We start from the raw sequence: 26,325 nt of genomic DNA on the forward strand, positions 1-26,325 counted from the left end.
TCTTTGCCTGTATTTTTTGGTTTTTGGCCCGAGGTTTGAACTTGATCACATCTTTAATTTTGATTTGACTTTTGTTTTTATTAAGTTGGTTATTGGTCTTTAATTTGCAGTAAATTAATTTTGTTTTGCCTATGAGTATGAAAGTCATTTCTTTAAAGGAAGTTTTTAGTATGATTTGCCGTGTTCTAAGATTACCACAAAGATTTAGTTTGCATCATTTGTATGGAATGAATGTACATGTACATTTCATGGCCTACATACAAATGGAGCAGTTTTTTTCTAGCTAGTAGTAGGCCTAGGCCTAAAACAAACTAAAGCAAAATCCAAAAATAAACTACAAACAAAGCCCAGTTGTGAAATCAAAAGTTGACAAAGTTCTACAAACATGTTCGGGTACATGTTCCAAGTGAGGCCTGTACTGTAGTTACGAAGGTCATGCAGTAAATTGGCCACACTAAGCCTAGCTAAGTAAACCCACGGCCGCGGCCAAACTCTCGATGTCCGAGGCCTCCCCCCTCATGGTACAACCCTCCCCGTACTACCCTCCCCGTACTACCCTCCCCGTACCACCAGACTACGCCATCATTGGACACTCACAAACTCACACTTTTCACAAACAACAATGCTTCTCATTGCCAGTGGCGTTCGAAAGAATACCACTTTTCACAAATAACAATACATATCATAAATGAGACTTACCGTTCAAAGAGAAAACTGGAGCAACCATGTCAACAACGCTGTGCTGAAGAAATGTGGAGCAAGTTGCATGCGGTGCATGCTTATCCGGCCCATACGCTGCATGCTGCTTAACCGGCCCATACGCTGCATGCTCATAACGAACGTATACGACGTGGCACGTCAATTATCCGGCCCATACGCAAGATGGCCGGCGCGGCCCAATGGGGAAGGGAATTATGGGAAATATAGGGTGGAAATAGCCGGGCCCCGTTCCGCATCCCCCGCGGCCAACGGGCGCGTGCAGGACGGGAGACCGGTCGGGAAAATGGCAGGAAAATGGCAGCGCCCTCCAATCATTTTCGTGATTGTAGTATAGATACACACAAAATTGATAGTACCAGTACATGTGTTGTATTCCCCTTGTGTGTCAACATGTTGTTGCATAATTCAAGTCTGACAAATTTGTATGTACATAATACAGTGGTTTTGATTCAATCACTTCCTTTGTTCTAAAAAATACTGTTTCCGTAATTGTAGAACCTCTTACATACATGTACATTATTAAGGGAATAACAGTGTGAGGAGCCGGTCTATTCCCATTAATAAATACCTTTTTAACGAAATAAACAGTTAAAATGCTCCAATTTTGTGACTTTCTTTCGGCGATATTTCCAGACTTTTTTGTGTTCATGTTCATGGGCCATATTTTAGCTTAACAGCTATAACGACGTAAACTCAACAGAAACTGCTGCCGTAGCGAAACAAAAAAATTACAACAATGTTTTCATATCTTTACCTGATGGAGGAAGCTGCAAATCTCGTTTACACATTCCTTGTGTCCGGAATTACAAAGATGCTTGGTTTAGGCAAGGTAAATATGTCGGTGGGTGAAGTGTTCAAAGAAAATAAATCGTAAATCTACGCTTTCGTCGTAAACATCCTCAGTATATACTGCACTGCTGTACGATGTCGTTTCAAAACTTCCTTACGCGCACGCACGCACCCCTGGCAACTGTGTTGCGTACGCGCGCGTCAGTCTCACGCGATGGGGGTTGAGCGCATGTGCAGTGCTCTATAGTTACAAGCTACCGCAGGACTGTTACTATATCTTGACCAATCATTGGCTTGCATGGGGCTGAACGGGGCTGGATCAATGCTGGTTCAGGGGCCATTTATTCGCTTGATCTTTGAAGCCGGTCCATTATCACCGTTAATGCCCGGCCACGTGATCGAGTCTCGACCAATCAGAAACCATCAACTCTCCAAGGTATTTATTAATCCTATTTACAAAGCTTCAGATATTTATCAAGTAAGCAACTACAGGCCAATTTCAATATTACCGTGTTTTTCGAAAAAAATTTGAAAGAATCGTTTATGTACGTACTCTTGATTTCTTACGTAAATACGATATCATATCAACTTCCAGTTTGGGTTTTGTGCAAAACATTCAACTACTCATGCCGTTCTTCATCTCATTAATAAGGTTGTGACAGGTTTAGACAATTCAGAACACACCCTTGGTATTTTTCTTGATTTTTCAAAAGCTTTTGACACCTTAGATCATAATGTATTGTTATACAAGCTTAATTACTATGGCATCAGGGGAGTCCCTCCTGCTTGGTTTCAAAGTTATCTCTCTAACAGAAAGCAATATGTATTAGTTAATGACACTCCTTCTAATATACGTTCCTTGACATGTGGGATTCCTCAAGGATCTATTCTTGGACCACTTCTATTTCTTGTTTATATAAATGACCTAGTTAATGTTTGAATGGAGCCATTTGATTAGTCAGTTTCAGATCTGCTGATGATGAAGCACGGGGGGGGGGGGGGGGGGGGGGGGGTGTTGCCAAACCCTGTCATTTCCCCGAATGATTGATTAGTGAAATGTCAATGCATCATAATGCTTAATGTACTTCTCATAGCCTCAACAATGTCATTACAAAACAGTTCTGGTGGTAAAGTAACACAATATTGTTGTCTGTTGTGATATGGTCCATGGCCTTTGCAAAGCCCTTAAGGGCAAATGACACGCTGGGCTTGTCTGAGCTATCATTTGCCCTCTTAGGAATACAAAATGCCAGGGAGTGACTACAATATGCACAATACATACATCACAACAACGTTTATGTTCTGGACATCTCCCAGAATGCAGTAAAAATGAATCCAAATATGTCGTATTCACTAATCAGATCAGCAAGATCCAACAGAATCTGTCCGGGGTCAGCCACTTTTGATTCGGAAAAGGTTAGGGAAGTTTAACGTAATCATATAAAATACAAAATGCCAGGGAGTGACTACAATATACACTGGACATACATGTACATCACAACAATGTTTATGTTCTGGACATCTCCCAGAATGCAGTAAAAATGAATTCAAATACAAAATGTATGTCGTATTCACTGATCAGATCAGCAAGATCCAACAGAATCTGTCCGGGGTCAGCCACTTTTGATTCGGAAAAGGTTAGGGAAGTTTAACGTAATCATTGCATACTGGTACATATACAATGTATGCTTTCGTCAACAGGGAAGACAGTTAGCATGTCTTGACAGGGTCTTAGACGCCAGGCCAAATGTACATGCGTCATCTTCAAGATGATCCATGACTAAGCATGCAGAACTAGACAAACAACCTCTTCCAGGAAGGTTGTTTTGTGTAAATGAAGCAAAAAGGGGGCAATGTACTGTACGCAGCAATGTCAATTAGGGAATAGCGATCAGGTGGGGAATTGTGATGGGGGGGGGGGGTGAACAATGATTTGTTTAGTGTACTGAGAGGGAAATACAGGAAAGGTAATTACTATTTAATACATGTACCAACTGTTACATATAATACATACGGTACATATGAAAAATAAGGCTTTTTCATGATTGTTCTACCGGTACAACTTGCATCATGCGCGGTACATAACGTGCATGACAAATTTGGCATTTTGAAACCCACCAGTACATGTATTCATTGTCTTAAAAAACACAAAATATCTAGAATCCTAAGCTGACATCCTTTTGATGACAATCGAAGATTTAGGTTTTATTCCGTGCTCCATGCTTTTTTTCCTCAGAGGTGAAAAGATGTCTGTATGTAACTTGACATAAACTTAATTTTGTTTAATATTGACATTGAGGTCATAGACTCTTTGTGAAAGTCCAATATGGCCCTAAAAAAGTCTCTGTTTTCTGGTATGGAGCTTTCCCCAAAAGTGGTGCAGCGACGCGGCTTTTTTTTCTTTTCTTTTTTATTCTTCAAATGTCGGCTGATGACTGCAAATGGTGCCCGACTAAATTACATGTAAGTGCAAAATATACATGTATGGGAGTCCAGAGAGGCCACATAAAGCTATACTCGATCGTAACCCCATCTAGAAACACGTTAAAATTGTGCAGCAGCAGGATTCCAGTCAAACCAGTGAGTTTGGCAGTTTTTAGACATCATCTTACAATGAAAAAAACTTTTATTTTTGGCCTTACCACGTTTATCATAACATCCTGTATACATTCTAGGAAACTGGTACCGAGACCCTAATAAAGTGTCATATGTAAGATTTATGCTGTGGTGTCACTCGGTTAAAGGGAAGATACAACATTTGCAAACATCAAAAAACGAAATGATCAAATTATCACGAAATACTTTGCTGGATTGTTAGGGAATGACAGTTTAAAGCATCCTGTAAAATTGTGGCTCCTGGTGTGCTGACATTTTCAAGAAAAACACTATTTTTCCAACGCTGGTCGACCGACCAGCGTTGGAAAGAACTGGAGTTTTTCAAAAAATGCTCCTAATTTTTCAAATTTAGTTATTTCGCATTTTCTTTGCAATTGATTACACACCTGTGAAGGGGGACAAGCCTGCTAGAGCGTCGACCGACCAGCGTTGGAAAGAACTGGAGTTTTTCAAAAAATGCTCCTAATTTTTCAAATTTAGTTATTTCGCATTTTCTTTGCAATTGATTACACACCTGTGAAGGGGGACAAGCCTGCTAGAGTGATTCTCTGACCTTACAATTCCACAAAGTCTTTACGTTTCTCCGTTTCATCTTAAGTGGGGTCAGGGAACCAGACTACAAGAACATGATTGGTTTTCTTGGTTTTTCCGAAACGTGAAACAAGTCAGTTTAACAATATTTGCTATGACATACTAATCCTCCAAATTCATTTATTTCCGAAAATTGCAGCAAAAGCAAATGTTGTACATTCCCTTTAAGCCAAAACTCTCAAGTCTCATGTACACTCAAGTACTGTAGTTTTGAATGTATTCTAATTGATTTTAAATAACTTGACTTCTATCTGAAGTTGTATTATTCATAATGTAAGGGACATTTGATCAATTTCACTCGGAAAATGCGTGGTAAAAATGTTATTATCATTTGTATTACTATACATGTACCACACATGACTGCATTTGATTGTTCTGCAAATATATTGAGCAGACCGAGCACCAGAGAAGGGCTTCGCTCAGCTGAATATATTTATTTTATAGCTTAGTGAATGCCCCTCAAAAGAGCAACAAGTAGTGTTTCAATCCATTTCTTTTGCTATTGCAGTGTAATCTTTTAAGGTGCGTACTTTTGTTGCACATGGATGGTGCAGTCTGTATTACTGATTAACCCTAACTCCCTAGGCATTTTTGCCCGGTTGCAACCTCAGTCCTGCAAAATCCTCCAACTGCCTCCATGTACAAATTGCATACAGCCCCAATCCTCCAAAACCATCTGTTATTTCTTGAATGTGGTCCTTGGAGGGGTGACCGCTGCCTCGATCCTGCAAAATCCTCCAACAATATGTTGAGGCAGAGCCAGTGACATCCTGGAGAAGTGAGGAGGATTTCAAGTATAATCTAGGCCTAAACGTATGCACGGCTGAGCATGAACAACACAAGGTCCGGCCTAAAGACCTTGACATACAGTGCATCCTCTGAATCAGCCACACATTTTTGCCATTTTTGTAGCCTCAATCCTGCAAAATCCTCCATTTGCGAAGAGGATTTCGGAGGATTTGGGAAGGTTAGGGTTCAAAGAACAACAAAAAAAAAAATCAAAAGTTGCTGCCGACTGCAAAAGGTCTCTACTGTTTCTTTCTGCAAAATTTGCATATCAAGTGACAAACTTGTTTGTTTGTTTTTGTTCCACATGTCCAATGTTTTTATACATATTATGTTTTACTCTTTTTTTTTAAATCACAAAATTACAATTGGCTTTGAGCAAACTACATGTGCATGTAGTAACACCCACTTGTTTGAAAGACTCTAAATAAACCAGTGACTGAAATCAACCTTAGATTATTAAGAACAGACTTTACCACGATTTTGCAATCCTGTAGAACACACGTTGACTACAGGGAGATGTTTTACAGCTTTTGCAGCCCTACACGGTTAAAATACCAGGTCAGTCATAATGTCCGATCATACATGTAAATTGTCACCAGTGTGCTTTTGCAGTTGACAAAAAATAATACATGTACTCTCCATATTTAGCCAACAGATGGTTTGTGCACTTGGCACTAGCTCAAATGATCACAATATTGTATATATATTTCCAGTTACTTACCGGTACAAGTAACATGCCTTCACTCTTAAAGGGAATATATATATATATACACATTTGCTTTTTCTGTAATCCTGCCCCTACTTAAGATGAAACGGAGCAATTTATAGTCGTTGGGGAATTGTAAGGTCAGGGAGCAATTTATAGTCGTTGGGGAATTGTAAGGTCAGGGAACCAGTCTAGCGGCTTGTACCCGTTCATACATGTACCAGTAGGTGTGTAATCAATTGCAAACAAATTGCGGACTAACTACATTTGTGTAACTATCGTAAATTGGGGGCAGTATTTGAAAAAAGCCAGTTTTTTCCAACGCTGGTCGGCTGACCAGCGTTGATACAAAATTAACAATTTTCTTGAAAATGACAGCACACCAGGTGCCATGATTTTACAGGATGTTTTAGACTGTCACTCACTAACAGTCCAGTAAGGTATTTCATAATAATTTAGTAGTTTTGTTTTTTTGATGTTTGCAAATGTTGTATATTCCCTTTAACCAAGTCTCTATCGTGAATTTTCACATATTTGTGTAGAATTTCACATATCATTCAATGTATTTGTGTCTACATCTACATGTGAATATGTAAAAGTGTTCCGAAGCTAAAGTTCCATAAAATCCATTTTATACCGAAGTACACGTACAGTAAGAGCCAGTTCAACAAGGCCAAAAAAAATAATAGTTCTGCTTCCGGTTTCCCTACCTACCCTATTCTGACAGCCCCTACCCTAATTTTTGTATTGGTAAAAATGAGAAAAAAAACCACCCAAAACCATCACTTTATACCTTTTACCCTTGACTACACGCAGACGCCTCCATATGATCGTACCATCGTACACACACAAAAATTGGCAAAAAAAAAAATTCCCTACCTACCTACATGTACCCTATTTTCGAATGCCATGTAATCGGAAGCAGAACTATTTTTTTGGGCCCAAGGACTTGATAGTGGACGCCAAGTTAGTCTGGCACTTTATACAATGCACTTCGTACAACAACAAAAGACCATGAAGAAGAACATGAGACCATGTACATGTAGCTGGTACATACACACAATGCATACATGTACCCATACATGTACATGTGCGCTGTAGGTGTGGTCTAACAGACAGGTCAGTCTGAAGGGACAGGCAAGTCTCTAATCCTCTTATCAGAAGCCTATCAGCACTCTAATCCCCACAACTTCTCCACCAAGTTGCCTTTTCATCAGAATGGACTGCTAATCCCAAGATACATGCGTGAGTGTCTTCAGCCCAATTTAGGCCAGACAATGACTGTTCAGGTTGTTACAGCGTGGTCCAAGCCTTTCCTTGTGGAGTGTGTCACTGTCACAGTTTCATTTAAATTTCTCCAACAGAATGTGAGACATGAGGTGATAATTGACAATGGCTACAAATACTTGCCTATTATTTGGAACTGAAATAATGAATAAATAAATTCATAATACCTAAGACAGTTTACCCATTCCTATTCGTCGAAAGCTGGTCACATGGGTGGTTTTAAAACCGCCGGTAAGACACAGCTGCGTTCTGCGCTACATTTGCGCAGTGCGCGCCGCGCGCGTGCCAATTTTCCATATTTCCAGATTTTTAGCACTACGCGCACAAGGCACATACCATAGACATGGCTAGAGGGGTGTTTTACACAAAACCTGAAGTAAAATTTTGAACAAAATCGTTGCAATTTAGTGATTTTTTTAACTAGTTTCGACCTTGGACCGAAAGGTACATGTAGGCCTTCTGGTATAACAAATATGTGCTTGGCCAGTATTCAACAAGAACACGGATAATGATGCTCGCCTTGGGCTCTGGTCATTATCTGCGTCCAGGCAACTAGCCAGTTTTAAACCTACTTGTAATAAACCCGGCCAAGCATGTATACATTCCCTTATTTCAAATCCCATAAATATATTTAAATACATACACGTACATGTACTTAAACTGGATGGAATTTGCATTTCAAGACCTTTTTATTGTATGTAATTAAACTGGATGAAAAACAGTCAACAAAATTAACAATTGCATATTCAGGATAGCAAAATCAAATTCCAATAGCTTGAAACCATGCATAAAAGTGCCTGTATTGTGATTTTTATCAGGATTGGAGTGCATGATGCAATCTATTACTTATAATATTATATTGTATGTACGGTACACGTGTACTTCATGCGACTGTGTTTCGCCCCAACTTGGTCGTCGGTCCCAACACATGTTGGGCCTGTCTTAGCTTGGGCCAAAGTAGATCGTTCAAGTTGGGCAGACCTGACTTGGGTTGGGCGCTGCTACTGACAGGTGCATTCGTACAGTGTACATGATGCATAAGAAAGAGGTTGCTGCCCATGTTGGGCCTGCCCACCTTGATCGCCCAAACTGACAGGCCAAACATATGATGGGACCGACGATGAAGTTGGTGCGTAACGTTACAACTCTAATGCCAAACAAACTTGTCCAGTGGCGCAACCAGGATTTGGTTTTGGGGAGGGCTCAAATTTTTTTGTTTTTAAAAATTTGTTAAAAGCTGAATTTTTTTCAAAAAATTTTGCCACAATTTTGGCTGCAGAAAAAAATTGGGTTTTTTTTTTTTAGGGGCGGTCTATTTTGATGTTGGTGGCGCCACTTACACCCCACTTACAGGACACATTCATATCACCAAGGCCAAATCGTGTGATTAAAAAAAAAAAAAAAAAACAAATAGACAACTTCTGGGGGGGCTCAAGCCCCCCAAGTCCCCCCCCCCCCCCCCCCCCCCGTGCGCCACTGAACTTGTCACATTAAACACTCACTGCAGAAATGTGCCACAGTTGCATATTTTCTTTAGTTTGAGTTCAGCATATCTATAGTTTAATGTTACATGTCCATGTACCAAACCATTTATTATGTTCGCTGCCGATTGTCTTATCAACAACATGCAATGGTGGGATTCATCCCACCATTGGGACGTTATTAGAGTCAGCAATGTTTACAGTTGGCCAACGTGATCATATTCAAGCGTGCATACCTCCATGTTCCTGGTAGCCCAGGACTGTGAAATGCTAGTAATGTCACACACAAACCACATCATTATAGTCAAATCGCACGGCACCTACTTGTAAGGCAAAGATATGCGGCTTAGAGCATTCTCATCATAACAGCCACCACGTCTAGGCACCAAGTGTGAAAAAAACACTAAACCTTCACTACATGTTTATATTATATATTAAAGGTAGTGTACAACATTTGCATATTAAAAAACGAAACTACCAAATTATTATGAAATTACCCCCCCCCCCCCCCCCCGGTACACCACCATACTTGGACTGCAAGCAAAGAATAGGGCTCAAAATGCCGATGCACTTGGATGGTCTGTAGGAAATGACATCATTTGAACGAGACCTATAGTCATGTGAAATCGGTGCGCCTGGTATGCCGTCATTTTCAGGAAAAGGGGATTTTGTTATAATTTTCCAACAATCATCGTTGGAACCAAACAACTTTTTTTGAATACTGCCCCAATTGACCAAATTTAGTAAGTCCACACTTTGCTTGCAATCGGTTACATCTGTGAATGGGCGCAAGCCAGCTACTGGTAGTCTGGTTCCGGACCTGACAATTTCCTGATGTCTATAATTGTGTTGTCTGAAGCGTCGGGTCAGGGAACCAGACTACAAGAACAGCATATCCTCTTGGTTTTTTTCCGGCATCCATGAACACAAAACTTTAACAGGTCATTGGAACAATATTTGCTACTAACCCCCAAATCTGTCTATTTCTGAACATTAAAGCAAAAGTACTGGTAAATATTGTCATGTTACCTTTAAAAGAAGTTAGGTATAAGAAGGGGGAAAAAACAGTCTAATACCAACAGAAGGGCCTATAAATGTACACAACAATAAGCATATCAAATCCCTAATCTATGCTGGTACATTGTATTGTGAGTGACTCCATTAACACCATCGAATGAATACAGAAGCTTGTTGTACACTTAAAGGGAATGTACATCATTGGCTTTTGCTGTAATTTTCAGAAATGAACTATTTGAGGGGTTAGTATTACAGATCAAATATTGTTACACTGACATGTTTAAAGTTTTGTGTTTGAAAATGCTGGAAAAACCAAGAAAAACACACAAATGGTGGAGTAGTCTTGTTCCATGACTCCACTAAAGATAAAATGGATGAATTTTTAGATGCCGGAAAATTGTAAGGTAAATTTAGAGCAGTAGTTCAATAATAGTTAGGTTTTTCCAACGGTGGTCGGCCGACCACCGTTGGAAAATTATACAAAATTACCATTTTCTTGAAAATGACTTCACACCAGGTGCCATAATTTTACAGGATGCTTTAGACTGTCATTTACCAACATCCTAGTAAGGTATTTCGTAAAAACTTGGTACTTTTATTTTACGATGTTTGCAAATGTTGTATTTTCCCTTTAAGGTAAAATTTAACTGATGCATTTCTTGGGGAAAAAAGTTATGTTACCATGTATAGAACTCTGAAATGAGTTTGGCAAGGTCGGTTTTGGACTTGAAAAAAGTTTGGTTCTATGATCTAAGTTTAAGACGGTTGTATACAATGCCATATTTCACAAAAAGCTGAACAGTAAATTTTCTGTCTGACAGAATGCTGTCATTCAATAATTTTAAAGTCAATATTTGTAAATATTAACCCTCCCTCTATTACAAATTAAAAATTTGTCAGGTGCAAATTTAAAAAAAATCATTTTTTGAAGAGCACAGGGAATGCATCGTAAATTAGCAAATCTTCAACTAAAATTACAATCGTTATAAACAAACAATTCAAAAAAAAAAAAAATCTGCTGAGCTGTGCAATAATCTGTCATCAATTGCCGGCCTGACAAGTATGATTGCAATCAAATCAATAATTACGTTATCACGGCATCTCTTTTGAGCTACTATTCCGGAATTAGAGATTAAATAAAAAAGTGAAAGCCATCTGGACTTCATTTCACTCTTATATATATGAAATGCGAGCATGTGTATATGTATGTAACATTATCTGGAGCTCTGGGATTACATGTGCGTTGTACATGTGTGTGCATACCCACACCATGGAATATGTACACATGTTGGCATATTTAGCAGCTGCTGACTCTTATCTGTGTTGGTTCACAGTTCAACTTCCTATCATCTCTGCAGTCTGTATACACACACAAAACTGTCAAATCAGCATGAAGGCAGTTCGTGGTTTCCAGAACAGTCTGGTACCGGTACTAATAGCACTGCTGGTAATAATATCATACAGAGATCACACCTTGGTAAGACTTGGCATAATTATGCGCGATATCTGAAGTCCTAAAATATACATGTACCGGTATGTCAAAAAAAATGTTCAAAAATAGAACATGTACTTCTTAGGCCAAAAAAAAAAAGTCTTCGGTTTCTGATATGCGCGCGTGTTGCCGTAGCCATGCGCGTCGGCAAAATGAAAAAGTTTTTTTTCAATGAAAGATGATGTCTCCTGCTGCTGCACAATTTTAACGTGTGTTTAGATTGGGTTATGGTCGAGAATAAGCTTTATGTGGCCTCTCTGGACTCCCATATATTTGCACTAAGTTTAGTCGGGCACCATTTGCAGTCATCAGCCGACATTTGAAGCAAAATAAATCAGGTAAAAAAAAAAAAAAAGCCGCGTCGCCGCACCACTTTTTGGGCAAGCTCTATACCAGAAACAGGAGACTTTTTTTTTTTGGCCTTACGGAATACATGCGGACATGACGATTTTCGACTTAAAAAAAACATCATTAAGTATTCTTCTTATCATATTATTCTGTGGCTTCATTTCCTTAGTCATTCATAGTCACATACATGTACTTTGCCATATATGTATGTACTGTACTTTCCAGTCACCTTTTTTTTTAATTTTTAATTTTTCAAATAAACGATATACATATAATAATAATAATAATAATAATAATAATTTGGGAGGCTAATCATCCTTACTGGCAGCTGGAATGCTGAATTGCGAAGGATGCGGCTACAACGTGGTCGGGCCGCTGGCACGTAAAGGCGCCTATGGCTGCCGGCTACATCGACCCATATAGGACCACGGAGCACAGCCTGAGATCGAAAGTTGTTTGATTTTTCCGTAGCATTAGATTCACAATTTTGAAGATGCTTTAACTACCGTTAATGTACTGCATTTCTCAATACCCTTAACCGCCCCAACTCCATCAAAATCCATCCCCCCCCCCCTTATTTTGGTGGATTTGGTCCTGCAGGCCTGGTTTGACTAACTATTGATGGAGTATGATGGGTCTGGAGGCCTAAAAGCAAAGCAGGCATTGGAAGCAGTGTGATTGATGGATTTTGGTTGACGTGGTCCAGTACTGAGTAAAAGACAGTAGGGGAGATAAAACACACAAACAAATATCACCTGAAGGTGTGCACACAATAAGTGGTTAATTTCAGAGCCAAACGTGGCCAGCAACCGGTGGTCACTTCTAATTCTTGTTTTATTACAACGTTGTGTGATACATAACAAGAGTACAGTGTCTGACTTATACCAGGTTTTTTTCATAAGTGACCATATGCTACACATGTACACTCAACAAGGATAGGCTAAATGAAATGATATGGTATACTAGTGTCATTTTCCAATACTCGGTGCATAATGTCCAATATAAGTACCATCAGAAATTTGAATAATAATACAGGGAATGATTGAATTTCTGATAGGGTTACCGGGTGTGATCCTAACATGCAGACGTGAGGAGGTCACACATACTCAAACATGTGCCTACAATAGCAGGGTGACAATGAAAGTGATTATGAATATTGTGCATTTACTGTTGGCTTTGCACAGCCTATTAAATTAAGGCTGATTATGAGATTAATGGCCAACGTACCAGATATAGACCTACTGTTATCTTAACAAGTGCTCACGTGAATGTTTCAGAAGTCTTTTGCTTTTCATTCTGAATACACCCTTTCTATTCCATCAACTAGACTGCATCTTCATGTAAATATACATGTACAAATACCGTAGTGACCAATTTACCAACTCTGTAACAAGGCCTTACCAACAAAAAATGACATAGTGGTCGATGGATTTTAAAATTAGGCAATTGAAACATGATTCACACTTGCCATAACAAATTATTTTTCAATTTTCGTTTTAAATTGGGTGACTATTAAGAAATTGTTTTTGTTTGAAACCTTGTGAGTTGGTGCCATTAGCATGAATGCACTAATGCTGACATGCACATACCTACAATATACATAAAGTATTCGGTCATATCTAGTGACTCTCTGCACCGGTGCACCCCCCCCCCTGCATACCCCCCCCCCCCCCCCCTCCCCCCCCCCCCCCCCCCGCATCCCTCCCCCCTGCATCCCCATTCCCCCCCCCCCCCCTGCATCCCCCTCCCCCCTCCCCCCCCCCCCCCCCCCCCCCCCCCCCCCCCCCCCCCCCCCCCCCCCCACCAAACTACGTTACAAATAGAGAGTTGGGACAGACTTGAACAAATTGCTGCAGTACTGGCACTCACGTAAAGACGATTTTGACTAGTCACAGTGCTTGCTAGACATATGATCTGACTGCTGGTGACTAGCCTGTGTAAAAAGTATAGCAGGGGAAGTGGATGGACATTTTGACTGTCTGTGACTGTTTAAATAGTAGGAGGGTTGAAAGTTCTTTGTGCCATATGCCTGGGACGTGTGGTCACTAAAGCCCAATCCACTGTCCATACACAGAGTCCATTGTTGGAATGGTTCCAAATATGGACGGGACAGTCCCAGACTTTCCGATGGTCCAAAAATTATAGTAGGGACGGTCCCAAGTTCCCAACTATAGCTGGAACGGTCCCAAATATTGACCGTGTGACATTTGTTTACAAAATTGGATGTTGTGGCCACAAGACGCCAACTTCCAGCAAATGGTTCTCTTGTGCACTGCACGCATATGTAAAGAATTCACAAACACTGTTTAATGTGGGTCAAATAACGTACAAAAGATATTTGGTTGCATGGTGGATGCCTGTTGGTAGACATAACAGGCACATTGTAGGTAGCCGTAACACGATTTTCAACTGCTATCGTTACGGCATTGCAAAAAAAATTGAGAATCCATACCACCTCAATTGGTCGCCTCAACAGGCCAATCACATGGCGTCTCGATTGAGCGCCTCCACCGCGACCAATGGGCCTTATTCACGAGTTGGCCATTTTTGTCGAGTTCCCTGAATGTATTTCATTAATTTTTAACTGTTGAATGGGATGGCACCAGACTTTTTATGCAGGCACAATGCAGCCTTATTTGACGGTCATTTTTTTTTTTTAAATATGGCTTCAAACATTAGGGAATGTTTAATTTCAAATGTTAAATTATTCATTGAATCAGACTGGAATTTATTAGGCCTATACATTCACTTACTTTCATTTCTCTTCGCAAGTTCCAAAAATTATGATTTTACCTAACTTTCAATTCAATATGGCCGACTCATGAATAAGGCCCATCAAAGCGCCCTGTGATTGGTCCGTCTGATGCTAGCCAGGAGCAAGTCTGGTTCCCTGTCCCCATTGTCCTTCTGACTCCAATATTTTTATGCGACGAGGATCAATTTCCCGAATTGAAGGTGAAATTTCTCTTTTCTTCGCAAAGGTATATTGTGAACCTTATGTATTTTCAATTCCCACTGAAGCCTACAGGGGCGCATCAGGGAGTTTGAGGACTGTTTAGTGGGAGAAATCTGAAGATTTTGATTAGGGGTACGAGTGAAAATGGTAAAAAAAAGTTTATTGGGAAACGTGATGTACTATATGATCCTAGGACTCTACTATCCCCCGACCATGTCCAAATGTTAACAAAGGCGATTCGTAGAGTCCTAGTTACCCGGACTTCAAATGAATAAATGTTTTTATCGACTGACAAAATCCTGCTCACACAAACTTCTCAAATAAATGGAAAGAATTCCATGCATACCTGGCCATCACTTGACACCCTGTGCACAAACCCTATGAGACTGGTCTGAAAAATTCTTAGTGTTTTCTGAGTAAGTAAGCCTTATCACAAATAGTCAAATCTGAGAGTATCATGTGAAGACTCAGGGACATTGACCGCGTACCGTATGTACGTGGTCAACGCGTACGCTGCATGGCTTAACACGGCGGCAATGGCGTGCGTGTTCGAAGGGACACGACGTTCGTGCGTGGTTCTCTGCCCCCTTTTCCTGCCCATAATGCTTTGCGCAGCAGTGTATTTTGCTATTTGCGATAAGGCTTATGCTGAGCTGCAGGGAAAAATTAGTGATGGCCATAATTATGGAATTTTTCCAAACAAATATTTTTATTTCAATTTGTTTTTGATGTGGTTTTGTAGACTGACATGACTGAGGAAGTCAAAAGAAACATATTAATTCAAGTTGGATTTCGTCAGATTCCGCAAAGCAAAGAAAAATATATTAAAAGCAGGGATTGGAATGATGATTTATGAAGAAACCCTTAACAAAATATAAAAAGAATAGGGGGGCCTATGCAGACATGTCACTGTCATGACAGTGTTAGACAGCTCAATCATGTCAATAGAATTAGAAACTCACCTCGACTTTTTTTGTGGCACGTCGAATACAAATGTTCACAGTTCTTCAAACAGTTCACCAAACTTGGCCCGTTGCGTTCGTAGACATGAATGGTCAGCAAATTTCTTTTTCTGCTTAAATTCGATGCAGTTTTGGGAATGAGGAAATTCTTCGAAATTCTTCGAAATTCAGGCAGGACGATGACCGCTCGAACAGCCCTCACATCACACAAACAGATGGGCCCGAGCGATGTCGGATTTTTACATGTTTGCCAACGGAAACGGCAGCAATTTGCCAGAATGACTGCGTGAAGCTCGGTGTCTGGCCCTCCTCGGTCAAAAACTCGAGAAAACCTTCAGAATAAGGCATTCAATATGTTTAAAATCGACGGCAAGTTTGAGTTAGAAACCCCATTCGCTTAGGACACTGCACATCGCCATTGCTGTGTGTGTGTGCTGGTTTCTGAATTGAAGCCTTCAGAGCGAGGCTCATTTACATAATAAATAAGTTCGACTCTGTTGGTTTTACGACCTTTCAACTTGTGAACTTTCTCACCCCCATATCATCCTTATGGGATCTGAGCCTACTCAGCTCAGCCAAGTGATTGGGCTGATGTTTCTGTAAATTGACGATTTGCTGTCCTACTGTTGTGTTCATTCCCTTCATTTTTTTTGTTTTGATAAAATTCTGAGCAATAAATATTTCTGGCTGTACTGTTGAGAAAGTCTATTGTTGCTCACACGCGTTCACGTATCACGTATCACCCATCACGCACAGTTTGCGGTCTGTCTGTCCCCTGCGGTTTTGTCCACCCATTATGCACATACATTGCACATGTCTACATGTTCTTATTCCGCCATGATTACATTGAAATATTTAATACAAATTATGCAAAAATCATTGCCATGCCGACCCAGAGGACTTTCTCATTCGTAGAGGACATTTTCAGTAACACTAGTATCGGCTTCCACTTTCATACTTGTCCTGAAAACACATGACTTTTTGACTGAAAACGCTGTCGCCATAAATTTGCATGAAAAACAGGAAGGGAACAGGGTGGCGCTTGAGACATGCTGACGCCAAGTAGGTATATGAAGTTCAAATCAGGTAACAAAATCCTAAAATAAAACCCCAAAAATTGGGTAGGTAAATGACCCCTGTTTTTGTCCTATATCCAAAATGTATTTTTGTCGGCCTAGCCAGTATTAGATCACAAGTGGCCAGCATCCTATCAGAGAGTGGAAGAGCTAGAATAAAAAGGCTTATAGCCAAATTTAGACACTGGGCTGATCAAAAGTTGTGTGCGTCTCTGATAAATTGATGACGTCGTTATCTGGACGTCATAATTTTGATCCAGTCAAACAATAATGTCGACATGGCAGTAAACCGCAGTTTAGGCATGAGAACTGTCAAGTGTTAACGGTTATTATGTACCAATGAGCATTATCGTTTATTTAGAGGAGCAAAGGTTGAAACTGCACTTGTTTAGCTAGTGGAATTTCGGTGTAGTGTACCGCGCGCTTCACGGACGATGTTGGTTTTTTTTGGGGGGGGGGGGGGAGGGGAGAGGCATCAACTTAGTTGTTCTTATTCCTCCATGGTTTGGGAGCAGATTGTCGAAAATCCTCGGAAACTTTTAGATTTTTCTCTCTATTTTCAAAAACTTTTGTAGTCAATGCTGTTTTTTTTTTTTTTTTTGTCAGAAGAAATAATAAAGAATGTGTTCTCATGCTGTTTCTTTTTTGGGGGGGGGGGGGGGGCGTTTATATACCGGCGTCCGATCGGACCAGGTTGATGAAGTCTTTGGCGTAATCGCATGTCTTTTGAAAGAATTAGAACACTTTACTTCTAACTTGAGGTTGCTTATATAGCCACATGATCTACTCGACAAAACCCTTCATTCGTACCTGGATACTCGGCTTGAAATTTCACAATGGAATCCGAACGTCACATGATGTGAATGTGAATACTTAAGAGCGCCCCCACTATTTCATTCACACTGACGACAGAGACTCACGCATTGTGAACAAGTCGTTATCAAACTAAATTAAATTATTCTATTTCTGTAGTAGCAATACATTCATCAGTCGAAAAAAAAAATGTTACTGATGTATAATTTCCAAATGTCGCACGTGATGGAATATTTTTACAAAATGTAATCCTTGAACTGTACCTTTGTGTTCCATTTAACTATATTTTTAATCTGTACGTTGCCATTTTAAGGCGTTTTTGTGCTTTTATTGGTTTTATGCTAATGCAAATTTTTATAATAATGGTTCTGGTATAAAAGTGGACTGTCGAACACACAATAAACAAGCTGACCTTTTCCACTGATTTTATTTTTTCATTTTTTTCTTTAATCGTTAATTTGACTCACTAAAACAATTCTACACAGCACAATGAGAAAATCTCACTGCACAGACGTACACACATAGGATAAAAAATAACTGACACACTGACAATATGCTATACAAGCTGATTAACAATTCTACGGTTCCAATCCCATTTCAGGGGGAAAAAAAAAGCTAATTTCATTCAGTTCCTTGGTAAGTGAATTCATCAAGACGTTTTAAATTTGTCTTTTGTTATCTCTCTCTACAACAGTTTTCCAACCTGACTGTCATACAGTATGTACACACTTTGGCTGGTCGACTGTTATTGATTTTGTCTCGACCAAGGCTCAAATTCATGGTGCTACGAAGCAGCCACAAAAAAAAAAAAAAAAAAAAAAAGCTTAGCGATTTATGTGTTAAAGGTAGAATGGACCACTTGCAGCTATCCAAAACGTAACTGACCAAATTATTGTTACAAACCTTACTGGGGTTTCAAGATAGTAATGAGACTAAACTCCCTGTGAAATTATTCCTTCCGATATGCTGTCATTTTGAAGAAAACATTTTGGAAGTTGGTTTGTAATTGGGCGAATCTGTGAATGGGTGCAAGTGTTGACACGACGCATATGTGCGGGCACAGTTGCAATGATTCGTCGGTTCAGTGTGTGACATCACGCAGCTACAATTGGCTGATGAGAATCATGTTTCGATTGCTGATCCAGGATTGTGTCACGAGAGGGCGCAATTCAAAATATGACTTTTGAATTGAAATCAAGATTTGAAAAAAATATACAGCATTCACAGAGCCAAAATTTCATCAGGTTAGTTGTTAAGCACCCGTCTTAAGATTTTGAGCATTTTTGTTGCTTTAAACCAAAAATAATGCACAAATGAAAAATGGTCTATTCTACCTTTAAGTAAAATTCAGACAAGAACCCGTCACAAGCAAAGAGTATTGAGTGACATTTTGGTTACCTGATTTTGATAAGCAAATATTTCCTCAGCTGAACAAATTTCTATAATGAGCAGTTCTATAAAATTTGCTGCAAGTCGTCTTTTTTTCTGTCTTAGGAAACTCCACACCATTTCTTGATGACAGATGTGTCAGACATTGTTAGAAAATGACTGAGGGAAAAAAATTAAAAATCAACCTAAAATGCTAATTAGATAAAAAATGAAAAACAATCAATATGAATCAAGAGTTGAATTAGTAACACCACAGACATAATATAGATCACACAAATTAACAATTAGCGAATGTGTTTGTACAGAAGGTAATATGGCATTTCTTAAGACATTTCAAAAGCAAATTTTCTGTCCAACTCTGATTTTTGTCACTCGGACGAAACAAAAAGACAGTAGAGGAGCACATCCTCTCACAAACATGAATCACTGGAGTTGCGTCCAATCAGCCTATCACATTTAACAGGAATGAGATTTGGAGGAATTGAAACAATTCATGAAATTATCAGCACATGGTTTGGGGGCCTGCAGATGGCCCCTGAGCAACATAGGGTGTATTCAATATTGTATTTGCCTAAAACGGCCCCCTTAACATACCCATGTTTTTAGTTCTACAGGGTGAGTAAAAGAAAAAAATGCATCCCAATATTGAAATGGCAGGCCCAATTTTTGAATGAAGTTTGGCCTGTAGCACTTTCAAAATCCAGGAAAAGAAAGCCTAATCTATGAGCTTTCTTTTAGTACAAGAATCATTCAAATCACTCCTGTAATTTTCAAGTTGAACACAAACACGTTTTAAAGTTCTGTCCACAGATCACAAAAAAAGGTAAGTTTTCTTTCAGCCAAACGAAAACAATGCACATGCATATCCCTATCTCGTTTTGCTGAAAGAACACTTACTTTTTTTGTGATCCGGGACAGAACTTTAAAACGGTGTTTGTTTTCCGAATTCCGTGACTTGAAAAGTACATGAGTGATCTGAATGATTCTTGTACTAAAAGCAAACTTAATGACTGGGCTTTCATATCCTAGATTTTGAAAGTGCTACATGCAAAACTTCATTCAAAAATTGGTCCTGACATTTGGGATGCGCTATTTTTTACTCATTCTGTATATTAACTTTTATAGGTAGAGACCCTTTAAGGTTGCATTTCACACATTCCAGATTCCAAAAGGGATTTTTAAAAATTCTGAAATTAGGAAAAATCTGTACAAATCTCACCTTAGCAATAAAGTGTCATTTCATTTTTTTTTTTTTTTTTTTTTAATTCAGACATGTTTTTCTTGACAATTTCTTGTCACATAACCAAACTACAATAAAAGTCAGGTAGGTGTGTAAGTCAGAAGTGTATGGGACAAATATGTGTTGTCGAGGATGCAAGTCAAGTAACAAGATTACACAAAGCATTGTTAAAACTTAAACTTTCCAACTGTACAAAAATGACAACATACAGAATCAATTCATGGTAACTTTCCTGTAACTTTTACAAAGTCTTATGTGGAAAAAAAATATGGATATAAATATATGATCCCAATGGAAAACCCTTTTGATGTTGCCAAGGAGTTTTAAGAGAATTATGAAAATAGCACTGACCTTAATTTTGTTTACATCTTGAGTTTGCCTACATGTTCATAAGACTGTTATCCCAATTTAACATATTGAAAATATCTGATAACAAAATTTCCCTTTTCTATCCCCCAAACTGTCGTCTAGTGATGCGTAGTTATGAGAAATTTCTCCCCACTACATTTTCAAGGACAATGGCTTTGGTGAACAAAGAAAATCCATGAATATCCACAGGGTTTTTGTAGGGGATTTTTTACCACTTCGCGCTGGGAATTTTTTTTGCCGAGAATTTAAATTTTCGCAAAAGGCTAAATTTTCCAGCCAACTTCTGATATACAGTCAAACGCCACAAATACTGATTTGCAAGACTAATTTCAACAGTATTTGTACGATACTTCTTGCCGAAACCTCATATGTTTCAATACTCCGGGGTATGCACTGGAGCGTAAATTGTACAATAGGCCGTGCATAATGACCAATTCAAGATCAACACACGGTCTGCCTCCACAGACTTCACCGACTTTGTGTGAGTATGTAAACACCGGCAATCGTGGACGTAGGACAAAAGAATGTGGGCGCAAACAATACGTCCACGATTGACCGAACGTCCACGATCTCAAATCGTGTACAAAACCAATGAGAGCTGTCGCTAAAAAGTTAGAGTACAAACAAAGGAAAGAGGATTAGGGACAATGGGGCGTCCACGATTGCCGGCATTTACACACATGGGTGTGTGTGTTCCTGCATTGCATTACGCCTGAGGACAGACAACAAAAGGAGCACAAAGGGGCCATTGATCCTCGAAGGAAGGTGCCTATTGTCCTCGAACGCAGGTTTGTGTGCTTAGTCTATGGGAGAGTGTTATATTACAGGGACAAAGGAAAACACAAAGCCAATCCTCGGAAGCATAGCAAAAAACGACTGTGTGACTGTGTGTGTACACAAAAGGCACACGATTAGGGTGTTTAGATGTCACCCGGACGCTAGAAGAGGCAATCTTGACGTCTTAACCCTTAGGCCGTGTCTGTGTATAACAAACAGCCAGTGCGTGTTATCACGGCCTCCGGTGCGAACTGGTTAAATTTGATTCTCTTAAAACTTTATCGGATGCATATTTCATTAGAGCAAAAGGGGCCATTGTAGAATCAGACAGCTTTGTCAAACGTTCATTTAGTTAAAAACACAAAAAAATATGAAATATTTCCCTTGTGACAGCTTTTTTTTAAAATACAAAACGTGGTCATATCAGTGGCCATATACGAATACGGATAACTGTACACTTGCGGTCTGAACAACAAATAAAAATTACCATTTACTGTTGAACATGAAATGCTACATCTAAACTGCTAGCTGCTAAAACAAAAATACTTTTGGAAAGCTTGGATGCCTCAATTTTACAAATTAAAAAAAAAGATTGCCAATGTACAGCAGTTCAATAAAATGAGAAAACATGATAACAGTAGACCATGATCTGTTTTTAAAAAATGTATGTAACAATCGCTTCAAAGCTTCATGATTTCCATGGAATTAAAAAATGTTCTTTCATCGAAAAAAAAAAAAAACTTTAAAAATACATGGTCTGATTTCATTACCAAAGCTCATGCTACATTGTGCATTACATAGTCAAGCACAAGGAATTACAAAATATAACATTATTTTTACATTATTTGGTTGCTAGGAGACCATTTTGATTTCCGGGGCAAAGCATGATGGGAAGGGTAGGTTAGTCTCCACTCCAGCATCACATGTTCACTGCTTTGTAGACCGCTGATATGTCCTTCTCGCCAAGCCCCAGATTTTTAGCTCTTTTGAATAACTACAGGAAGACGCAAAATAAATTGGAAAATAAGAATATTTCAAAAGATACTCTAGTCTATGGGCCTTATTCACGGGTCGGCCATATTGAATTGAAAGTTAGGTAAAATCTTAAATTTTGGAACTTGCGAAGAGAAATGAAAGCAAGTTAATTTAGAATAAATTCCAGTCTACTTCAATGAATAATTCAAAATTTGTAATGAAACATTCCCTAATGTTTGGAGCCATATTAAAAAAAAAAAAATGACAGTAAAATGAGGCTGCACTGTGCCTGCATAAATAGTCTGGCGCCATCCCATTCAACAGTTAACAATTAAGTAAATACATTCAGGGAACTCAACAAAAATGGCCAACTCGTGAATATGGCCCATGGAATATCCCCTTGCAGATTCGGCAATTAATTATGCAAAACAAGACTGCGTCTTGACCTCGAGATTCTGACCATTCAGCAGGCGCCTTCTATCGGGTCTTCGGTAACCCATTGCTGTACTACAAAACATGGCATCTAATTTGACCAACCCAAGCTCAGTCCGCATTTTTGATCAAAATGACGTCACAGTTTCTAAAGACCACTCCCATTAGCTGGTGCGCAGGGTTGCATAAAATTTAAATGCTGCGATACATAAGACATTCAACCCTGGCTCTGCCCACGTGATTGTCTGATCTCAGACTAAAGATACTTCCGACCCCTCCCCCCCCCCCCCCCAAAAAAAAACCAAATCCGCAAACCGCTAAAACAAGTTAAGTGTTACAAGAGAGAAGTGAAACAGTAAGAAAATGCCGAGATACGGTCTTGAAAAACAAAAAGAAAAACCGTACTGTGATACTTGGCTATGAAAAACTCAGACAAAAGACACACTATTTTAGGCATGAGAAATTTTGCAATTTAAATTCGTGACATCTTCTGATTGAGAACAAACCGTTGACCATTTTGACAAACATTAAGTCAAAAAAATGAAGGTCGAGAACAAAAGTGCAGCTGTGTCAGAGAACTGCCAAGATCAGGAAAAATTCAACACAATGCCCATGCATACAGCATGTGGACAACTCATAAAATTAACACAGACAGTGCATACATGTTAAACAGATGCCATAATTTATGTACAGGAAAACCATATGTTAACTGTTGTGACGGGCATAATGATAAACTGGCACCAGGACCAGCAATTGGCCAAACCCTTACAAACTCTGAGATGCACATCACACTCAGACAAGCATGCTGACAGACAAACAAACAGACAGGTTTTTGACAATAGATGACTGACCTCGTTGACGGCTGCAGAGACAGGTATGGGCTGCTCTACCTGGTCGGCCAGGGCCAGGGCCAGCCTCATATCTTTCTGCTGGTACTTGAGCGGAAATGCTGGAGGGTACTTATTGGCCAGAATAGCTGAATTACAAAACACATAAAAACACATCATGACCAAAATTTATCCTAACATATGTGTAGGTGTACATGTATATTGATAACTGAAATTAAGATCATAGGATCCTACTGGATAGTGGCCATAGAACATCTTTACAGGCTGATTTTCTGGGTCTCTATAATTCTTATTAAAAGTAATCTTGGGGTTTATGTTGATTTGCATGTCAAAGCAGCATCAAAATTAGTGTCACTTTTGACAAGTTCCCTTGCAATTTGTCAAACATGTTTGAAGTTTAATTTTTTTTTCACAAAGCTTTATTTATGGTACAGACAGTACCCACATTGTTATACCATGTGCGTGGATACTGTAATATCATTGGTCAAGAACAGCCAAGTGTCTGGTCCATAAAGCGTATGTCACACACTTATATCTATTTTATGAGGAGATCAATGATATCGCACTGAGTTCATTGCGTGCGTATGGACCCTGAGGGCGCACTAGCTTTGCACAATGTGAACTGCAATGTCATCTGCTCATCAGTGTCATGACCGGCAGGACATCAAAACTTTCAGTTATCAAAGGTTACATTGCAGTGGTTTAATTTATTTCTCACACAGTACGTTGCAACCATTTTTTGTTGTTGACTTATTGGCACGATGTAACAAAACAATTGTTGACTGCTGTATTGTGGGATATGCCGTTTTTAACCCCCTCAGGGCCCATAGCACCCGAGGCTTTACCTCGGGTGCTATGCACCCAAAGGGTGTTAAAAATGTCATATCCCACATCACAGCAGTCAACAATTGTTAATTGTCCTTATTTAGTAAGCAACACACGTAGACATGACAAAGATCCAGAAAAAAAGCTTCATGTGAAATAATAAACTACAGAGGGGGCTCTATCGCCATAAGGCCAGCGAAGGAGAAACAAAAGCAAAATCATCTGCTGTTTTTTTCTTTAAAAGAGTAGTCTGTAGAAGGTGGTGGTTTTGCCGGACATGTGATAGTAATAAAGTCTGCTGGTTCCTGGTCAATCCAATGTATCTTTCACTTCAAAAGAAGGGGTCAGGGGCCAGTCTAGAAGTGAGTGATCTTACCTCACTGGTAACCAATTTCAAGTATCGTATGTCAAACATCAATGCATACCAGGGGAATTTCCTACTCTAAGGCCGTGTCCGAATTGATTGGCTAAGGCTTGAAATTACACACGCGCCTATGGAAGCCGCTGCAGCTGCTGCAGCCGCTTCCCATTGACCCATGTGTTATTTTCAGCAGTAGCCAAGTAATTTGGACATGGCCTAAGCCTTACCCTCCATACTGCTTTAAATGGGCCTTGATGCCCTAGAATGTCCAAGTACAAGGATTTTGAAAGATTCAGGAAGATTCCTAACAAGAATTCTTTGAGAGTCTATGGTTGACTCTGATGTCTTTCATTTTCACCAGAGAGCTTACAAATGCCAGCAGTACATAAAAAAATTAACCCTAACCCACCTCAATCCTCCAAAACCCTTATTGCCGTTCGGGAGGACTTTGGAGGATTGAGGATGAATGGTGTTTGAGAAGCATGAGGATTTTGGAGGATTGAGGATGAATGGTGTTTGAGAAGCATGAAGATTTTGGAGGATTGAGGATGAATGGTGTTTGAGAAACATGAGGATTTTGGAGGATTGAGACTGAATGGTGTTTGAAAAACCTGAGGATTTTGGAGGATTGAGGATGAATGGTGTTTGAAGAAGAGGAGGATTTTGGAGGATTGAGGATGGATGCATTTTGAGAGGCAGGGCTGTCTGATGATTTTGAAGGATTGAGTCACTGGGTATCCTTCATTGGAACATAAGTGCGGATTTTGGAGGATTGAGGATGCTTCCTAACAACAAAAATCTTGACCAGTTCATGCAAAAATCTTGACAGGTTCAATGTAAATTTGCATGGAATACATTTTCAAATAACAGATATTATTATTCATGTTTTGCCTACCTTTGCCTTTGCCGCTGATGAGAGGACTTGATATCGCGCCCAGGTTCAGCACATCCAGCAGTGTTTCCTGGCTGAGGCCAGCCCTGTCGGCCACGGCCATGCCCTCAGCAAAACCACTCATGATGCACCCTGTGATCATGTTGATGATGATCTTCATCTTGGAGCCATTCCCAACATCCCCTGCAAAATGGAATTTTAGGTAAAAATTGATAGTCATCGGCACAAAAATAACAAATGTGACCTGATAAAGGGAACAGGCATGCAACTGGGAAGTGACCAAAAAAAGAGGGAATTCCAAGCTTTGCAAGACTTTATTCCGTGTTTTTCCTTTTTTTTAATGCCATAAGTAAGAAGTGAAAAATGAGGAAATCAGCTGATACAAGGAAAAGTTGCATGCTTGAGGAAACGGAGTCATATGTTTATTCCAACTTGAGCTGAGATTTTGAAGAGGACATTAAAAAACAATAATGGCAAATAAGGGAAGAAAAGAGAGAGGCATGACACATTATAATTAACTGAGTGCTCAGATTAACTCAAATTTACTGGGCTTAACATGTGACTCATCTCTCTT

The 26,325-nt window shown here is 39.5% G+C and overlaps 2 protein-coding genes across 4 annotated transcripts in view; both read right to left on the bottom strand.

Annotated features, from left to right (window-relative positions):
- The window catches only part of LOC119727896 (serine/arginine repetitive matrix protein 2-like), a 47,368-nt gene extending 31,150 nt beyond the window's left edge, over positions 1–16,218 (bottom strand). Inside the window, exon 1 of the mRNA XM_038199973.1 lies at positions 15,755–16,218. The gene's annotated coding sequence lies outside the window, so the exon portion shown is untranslated. The remainder of the gene's footprint in view (positions 1–15,754) is intronic.
- A 5,474-nt stretch (positions 16,219–21,692) lies between these two features.
- LOC119727768 (glyoxylate/succinic semialdehyde reductase 1-like) overlaps positions 21,693–26,325 on the bottom strand; it is a 36,698-nt gene continuing 32,065 nt past the window's right edge. For all 3 annotated transcript variants that reach the window (XM_038199825.1, XM_038199824.1, XM_038199823.1), the window contains 3 exons: positions 25,755–25,934; positions 23,677–23,801; positions 21,693–22,412 (listed from right to left, as the gene is read on the bottom strand). In XM_038199825.1, coding sequence (XP_038055753.1) covers positions 22,338–22,412; positions 23,677–23,801; positions 25,755–25,934 — 380 coding nt within the window. In that variant the 3' untranslated portion in view covers positions 21,693–22,337. The remainder of the gene's footprint in view (positions 22,413–23,676; positions 23,802–25,754; positions 25,935–26,325) is intronic.

The sequence above is a fragment of the Patiria miniata genome, unplaced genomic scaffold, assembly GCF_015706575.1.
Source record: "Patiria miniata isolate m_02_andy unplaced genomic scaffold, ASM1570657v1 HiC_scaffold_20, whole genome shotgun sequence".
In the NCBI taxonomy this organism is placed as follows: domain Eukaryota; kingdom Metazoa; phylum Echinodermata; class Asteroidea; order Valvatida; family Asterinidae; genus Patiria; species Patiria miniata.